At 46.1% G+C, this 7,630-nt stretch overlaps 1 protein-coding gene across 3 annotated transcripts in view; it reads left to right on the plus strand.

Moving 5' to 3' along the window:
* Hrh2 (histamine receptor H2) overlaps window positions 1-7,630 on the plus strand; it is a 48,214-nt gene that overhangs the window by 39,910 nt on the left and 674 nt on the right. Inside the window, exon 4 of one of the 3 annotated variants that reach the window (XR_004945004.1) lies at window positions 7,518-7,573. Coding sequence is in view for 1 of the 3 variants with exons in the window: in XM_036188134.1 (XP_036044027.1) it covers window positions 7,518-7,630 (113 nt within the window). In the remaining 2 variants the exon portion in view is untranslated. Of the gene's footprint in view, window positions 1-3,796; window positions 3,883-7,517 lie in introns of those variants that run through there. The other 2 variants (XR_004945005.1, XM_036188134.1) reach the window with 2 other exon arrangements.

Below are 7,630 nucleotides of genomic sequence, written 5' to 3' on the forward strand. Positions count from 1 at the left end.
ACTAAGCCCCTCCTTTCAAAGGCTCACTCCCCCACCCCACCCCACCCTGATACATACATCCCACTAGTATGCCTGGCTGACCAACAAGCCTTTAGCACATGGAAATTTGGGGGACAGTCAAGATGCAGACAATGGAGGGGCAAGTTCCCTTCCCCCATCCTCCAAGACACTCACAGCCCCCACCCGGAGTCCTGGGGAAGGGCCAGACTAGGCTACAGGGAATTTTCCTAGGGTAATATGGCCAGGAAGCACCCCAGGAATGTTAAACAATTAACTAACTCCTCTGCTCCAATGCCTTAGCAGCTCCCAGTGCCTGTAGATCATACCTCAGTCAGGACCATCCCACTGTGGCAAAGGATGCCTTTGTCTCCTCTGCATCTTCCTGGTTCTTTGTCTCCTCTGCATCTTTCCAGTTCTTCTCCAGCAGATTTTCCCCCTCTCCAGTCCTCAGAGCACAAGCCCCAGCTCATGCTGTTCCCTCAGCCCCACACCCCCAAACACTTGGGGTGCTATTGAATTCCCATCTATTATAGCAGGCAAAACCCCATGCCACTCTCTCCTCACACCTCAGAGGAAGAAATGGCTACAACAGACCTGCTTCTCATTCCCAGGCTCACACTCCCAGGCTCTGCACATGTGTGTGTCTGCATACCCAACCACATAGGATTGCACACTCCTAAGCTCATGCCCTCTTGCTTTCTGCTCACTCAAAGGTCTGCACGTTGTTCTCACTCTATACCTCAGCTGTTGATCTCATGAGTTACTGGAGGTTGATTACCCAGCCCAAACCATCTTGTTGTCTCTGAGGCTGTCTCTGGGTACCATTCTATCACATGCATGTAGTCTGCCTCCCGGGGAGCAACACGTCCTCATAGGAAAGAGGTGTGTTTGGAGTCAGACAGCATGGGCTCAAACTGACATCTGAGACCTTTGATGAGAATACTCAGGGCATCTCCACCTACCCTGAGCCTCAGTTTCATGGTCTGTGAAAACTCCACCCTTGCCTTGTAGTGCCTGCCACTGTGGTAGTGATGTAGAAAAGGGTGCAGCAACCAGCGACAGACTCAGGCAGTGCTGCTTCTTGCCACTCATTTTCTGTAGGTTTTTAAAATCACATTAACTTTGTGTGTGTCTGTGTGTCTATGTGTGTGTACCATGACATGCATGTGGAGGTCAGAGGACCTGTGGGAGTTAGTTCTCTCCTTCTACCATGTGAGTCCCAGGGATCAAACTCAAGCACTGATCAAACAGAACACAGGAACCTGCTTCCGGTTCTTCCATTTTCACCCAAGGACAGAGCTATTGCTCAGATATCTGCTGAAATGGCGGCGGCAGTACCCCTCCACACCCTACACCCCACAAACACATATACCCGCCCATGCACATGCACACACACACACACACACACACACACACACACACACGCACACGCACACGCACACACTCATGCATATATCTACCTTGTCTGCCACTGTCTGCTGGGGTTCCTGCTCATGAGGCTCTTGCAGACAAGCTGTGAGAGGTGACAGAGGCAGCAAGCAGGTGAGGACTCCAGAGTCAACCAGATGGGGGTCTCCAACACCTGCCTGTCTAAACTGGGCAAGTCAGAAGACAGGTGAGTCACTGTCTATGTGAGATTGACTGAAACATTCACTTGTCAGTTCACACACATGGGCACCCTGATGACAGACAAGGAACAGAAGCTGAAAGAACAGGCCAGGGGAGATGGCTCAGAGAATAAAGGTGCTTGATGCCGCTGACAATCTGAGTTTGATCCCTGGGTCCCACTTCGTAGAAGGAGCAAACCAGCTGGTACAAGCTGTCCCCTGACTTCCACATAGGCAGTATGGCACACACAACACACACACACACACACACACACACACACACACACACACAATACATGTCATTTTTCAAATGTAAAAAGAAAGGAAAATCTGGCACATGCTCTTATGCCATCCTTAGCTTAGTCTGGGAGACAGAGAAGCAATCCAGCAGTTAGCTCAGGGAAACAAGTGCAGAAACATGAGGGGTTGATAACTCCAGGAGAACTCAGAGACAGCAAGGAGGTGACAGCTGGACAGCCTTGAAACTGGAGTAGAAACGGTCATCAGAGAAGAAATGATGAGCTAGGGACAGTGTTCAGTGGCCCTGGTTCCAGCCCCATCACCACAGAGCTGGGAAAGAAAGAAAGGCATGTCAAGTGTTAGGGAGAACACATGCAGAGTTACAGACACAGGAGAAGTGGTCAGTGGCTCTGTCTGGCCATCTGTCCTGCAGGCAGCAGAGGGCGATGGAAGAGGGCCCTATGCTGGTGTCCTGGGATGTTGCCATTAGTATTATCACAGAGGGAAATCTGGGGCCTGGAGAGGAAGTGAGGGGGGCATCTCACAAGGGAGTCTTAATGCTGGGTTCTGACCGCTGGTGCTGAATATATTCTAATGCCTTCTAATTTCATCTAATGAAAGATGCTGATTCAAATAACATTTATTTGGGAATATTCTTAGTCTGGACACTGTCAAGCACTAGTAGCAGAAATTCAGTGGAAAGGGGTGGATTTGGGGTGGCAACTGACTCACAGAACTGTAAGGTCAAGGGTAGCTTGAGCATGGCTAGAACCAATGTTGAAGGTCATCAGGAACTGGTCTTTCATCAGTTCTCAGCTCAGCTTCCTGCGGTCAACAGGCTTCATTCTCAGCCTCTCCCCACGTGACCTGCAGCAGGCCCAGGCTCCTGTCTTACTGTCTTTTCAGACCCAATAGAAGAGTGGTTCCCCAGCCGACTGCTCCAGTGAAAACTTCAGGATTAAGTTTCATTGACTGAATTAGGTCTTGGTTCTGCTACCTTGAAACCAATTGTCATGAACCCAGTGAAGAAGCCAAAGCAAAGGGGAGAGGTCAGCTTCACCTCTTCCACATGGGCAGGCGTGGGGACCTCCAGAAAGAGCTAAAGTGCTGTTTCCCGGAGGAGACAATGAGAAGGTGGAAGGCAGGTCTCATGATGATACCCTGATACCCGCCCCTCCCTCTCTGTTCTCTCCTGGAGCCCAGTTAACATCCTTTTGCTTCAAGTGTTGGGGCTCAAAGCAGAAATGGGCCATGGGGCTGTGAAAGGGATTGAGAATACAAAGCCTGCTGGTGTCTGCTAGTGGCTACAAACAAAGGGCCTAGTCTGCACACTGGGAATCCTAGCATGGCTTGGTGTGGATGATGGCCTAGCCCACTGGACTTCTCACAGTTACCTATGCTTGTCAAAATGCTTGGAAAGCTTATTTTAAAATAGAGGATGGAAATCCACATGACACATGGTGAGCAAATGAAGAAAAGGGCAATTTAAAACAAAGCAAGAAAACATGGGGGACATTTAGACAGGGCAGAATAAATGTAAAATATGAAGCAAGATGAGAGAAACAAATGAAAATGTTTCTCGTTGGCCAATAGGGTAAATTAACCAATTAAAAAATACAAAGAGCTAGGCATGGCCTCACACACCTACAGTCCCAGCACTGGGGAGTTTGAGACAGAGTGTGGATTCAAGGCCTGCCTGGGCTATGTGGTAAGACACTGTCTCAACAGAGGTACATGTGAGATGGCTCAACTTGCTGTACAATCCCCAGAAGCCACGTGTGGGGGTTTGAAAGAAAATGGCCCCCAAAGGGAGTGGCACTATTGGGAGGTGTGGCTTTGTTGGAGTGGATGTGGCCTTGTTGGAGGAAGTGTGTCACTATGAGAGTGAGCTTTGAGGTCTCCTATGCTCGTTACACCCAATGAGACAGTCCGTTTCTTGATGCCTTCAGATCAAGATGTAGGCAGCACCATGTCCGCCTGCACACCATCATGCTCTCAACAATCATGATAATGGACTAAACCTCTGAAACGGTAAGCCAGCCCCAATTAAATGTTTTCCTTTGTAAGAGTTGCCATGGTCGTGGTGTCTCTTCCCAGCAACAGAAACCCTGACTAAGACACCATGTAAAGATGGAAGAAGAGAACTGACTCCATGAAGTTGTCCTCTGACTGCTACAAGCATGCCATGGCGTTTGTACACCACACACACAAATAATAATAATAATAATAATAATAATAATAATAATAATAATAATAACAACTTCTGAAAAGAAGAAAGGAAGCCAGGCGGTGGTGGCTCACACCTTTAATCCCAGCACTCAGGAGGCAGAGCCAGGTGAATCTCTGAGAGTTCAAGACCAGCCTGGTCTACAGAGCGAGTTCCAGGACAGCCAGAGCTACACAGAGAAACCCTGTCTTGAAAAACCAAAAAATAAAAATAAAAAAGAAGGAAAGAAGATCATCAAATTTGATTTTTAAAAAACAAATATTTTATAATAAACAGATTTTACACATATGAAACAAAAATATTGATAGTATAAGGAAGACCATATATATTAGATACCATATACTAATACTAACAAAAAAATCTAGCTAGCTTTATTAATATCATATAAATAAACTGAGAGAAAGGTATTATTAAAGATTATGACCATCATATTTTGATAAGAGTTAATCTCCCAGAAAGATAATTTTAAACTTAGATGTACCAAATGGCCTCTCTTTAAAAACATGTAATGTTGTCAGAACTACAAAGAAAAATTAACAAATAATTATAATAGAATATAAAATGTATAATGTATTATCCACATTTGAAAATCAGCATGTAATATTCTGTAAACACAATAGAAAGTGTAATAACTGGTAAATGCTTCTTCCCAACAAAAACAGAACACATTCCTCTCAAACATACGAGAAACATGTAAACGCTGACTAGAGCTGGGTATGGTGGCACACACCCTTAGTCCCAGAGGCAGAGGCAGGTGGATCTCTGTGAGTTTAAGGCCAGCCAACGCTGTATAGCAAGATCCAGGCTAGCCAGGGCCACAGCTCACAGAGCAGCTCTCTAACTGTGACAAAACTAAAAAACAGCAAAAGAAACCTTTACCAGCCTGAAAGCACATTCCTCAGTAGATTGTGGGATGAAGAGAAAACTTTTAAGCTACCCTACAGTGAAAACATGACAAAGCATACGGCGTTCCTGAGGGCGGCCATCAAAGGGAAATGCAGATGTAAACACTTCGAGTGTAAAACATGAGTTTGAGTTTAGGAACTAAATGTCCAGTTTGAAAGTTAAGAAGATCAACACAATAAAGCAAATAACAACAGACATGGGTAAAACAAAAGACAAAGCCTTAATCAAAAGAAAAACAGCAAACCCAAAAGTAGTTCTGTGGAGAATTCTGTCAAAGCTTATCAGAACAAACAAGTCAGTGGCTGAAGAATGGAGAAGGACATTTTCACAGATTTTGCTGAAATTAAGAGCGATAATAACATTGGAATTAATTCCATGTCCACCAGGAGGGAAACAAGGACCAGGTGAAGAAATTCACACAGCTAGGTAGGAAAATCATTTGCTTTAAAATGGAAATGGGAAGGGTTAGGAAGGAAAATGGGAAAATAATATTGGACGTCATGTGACACACAAAAGCCAATTACAAATATGGTCATAGGTTGAATCTCAAGGAGAACATATAAACTATGGAAGAAAACATAGGATACTTTGATGACCTTGAGATGTCAAGGGTTTCATAAACAAACCCAGAAAGGGAAATAGATAAATGTGGCTATTAAAATTAAGGAAAACAGGGGCTAAGGAATTGGCTCCGGGGGTAAGAACTCTTGCTGTACCTCAGTTCGAATCCTCAGAACCCTCATTAAAAAGCCAGGCATGGTCACGTGTGCTTATCACCCCAGCATGGAGGGGTGGAAACAAGTGGGTCTCCAGAACTTGTGACCCAGCCAGTCTGCCGAAAAGGTTGTACTTCAAGTTCTGTGAGAGACCTGTCTCAGGTTAACGAGGCAAGAACAAGTGTCAGCCACAGAGAAAAACAATCATAAAACATGATACATCTACATAAAAATATGCAGGCAGAGGAAAACAGAAATATTTACTGAAGTGAATCAGGTGCTGGTGAAGTTAGAGTTCTCAACTTAAACATTCTTTAAATCATGTATAGGCACTTTAAAGAGAATCTGTTGGAATGACGGATGTATTTCATTCAAAAATATCTAATCACTGAACTGTGTAACAGAAAGACTTGCTGGAGGAGAGGTTTATTTGAGTTGTTTGTGTCTTTTTGTTCTCTATGTTTTGGCATTTTACTGTGAACATGTAATGTTTCCCAGGCAGCATTTCTTGGGTAATTCATTACAAGGCTCCACAGAGGGCAAAAGCTAGTTGCCCTCGGCTTGAGGTAGCTTCTCTAGTAACTTCAGCAAGAAGTGCTTTCTCAGAACCCCTGGAATGTTCTTCCAAGGGCAGATACCTCCCTGCTAGCTTGGCCAAATATGTACATTGCTCACGTGGTAACAATAACCTCCAAAATGCCACAGGCATGACCTTGCTGTCCAGTTAGAGGTGCAGTGTGCTAAGAGCGAGAGACAGGGGGTTCCCAGCAGGAGCTTGGCCTTAGGAGGCGGCTGGGAACCAGCTGTGTCTTTGTTCACAGGGCCTTGCAAAGTCGGGCATCCACAGCCTCAGCCACCCTGTGACAGGCAGAAGTGTGCAGGAGGTACAGGGTTCTTCCCTCCCCTCTGTATGGAAGGAGGAGCAGTGAGCCTGATTACCCCACTGGATGGCAGCAAAACTTTGGTGTTTTTCCAACTTCCCCAGCTCATGCAAGACAGGCATGGGACATCTCTGGGCTCCATCCCCTGCACTGCAAGACTTTTACAAAGATACAAACATAGTACACATTCCCTGGACCCTCCTGCATAAGGCATTTGTTCAGGTGTGTTTTATAACAATGAGTTCTTACCAGAGTTGGAGAATGTAGCTATGAGTAACTCCATATGAGATTCAGAGGATCAGAACTGACCGTGTCAATTCAGCATGCAGAAGCAGAGCTGGGACTTGAAGGCAAGGCTCTTGAATGATCCTCCTTGCTGCTGCCTGTGAACTGCTCTAGGCAGGGAAGAGAATCCCTGCCATCCCACGCCACTTATTCCAGGTCCAGGCTTAGTGGAAGTACAGCAGAGAGGCTCTTCCTTGGCCCTGTGGGCTTGTCTCATTGACTGCCTGCTCTACTAGCCTGCTTTCTGTTGCTGGGGTGGGGGTATCTATAACCAAAACCAACTTGGGGAGAAAATGGTTCATTTTATCTCACAGGTTATAGTCCATCATGGGGGAAGCCAAGGCAGGAACTCAGGACAGGAGCTTGAAGCAGAAACCAACAGAGGACAGCTGCTAAATGGCTTGCTCACTTTGGCTTGCTCAGCTAGCTCTCTGACAAAGCACATGCCCTCCTGCCTAGGAATGGTACCACCTACAGTGGGCTGCATCCTCTTATAGCAAACAGCAATCAAGAAAAACCCCCACAGACATGCTCACAGGCCCATCTGATGGAGGCAGTTCCTCACCTGAGAGTCCTCTTCCCAGGTGTGTCAAGTTCACAACCAAGGTTAGCCATGACACCACCCCAGCTCTAACCTGTGTTTGTTTCTCTGCAGGAAACCAGCGCTGTCCTACACCACATGCTCCAATAACCTTCTAAGCTGCTGTAAGAGCCTGTGGGGGCTTCATTTTCTCCAGCAACACCCAGAAGGCCTCTCGGAGGAGCAGT

The sequence above is a fragment of the Onychomys torridus genome, chromosome 5, assembly GCF_903995425.1.
Source record: "Onychomys torridus chromosome 5, mOncTor1.1, whole genome shotgun sequence".
Taxonomy (NCBI): Eukaryota; Metazoa; Chordata; class Mammalia; order Rodentia; family Cricetidae; genus Onychomys; species Onychomys torridus.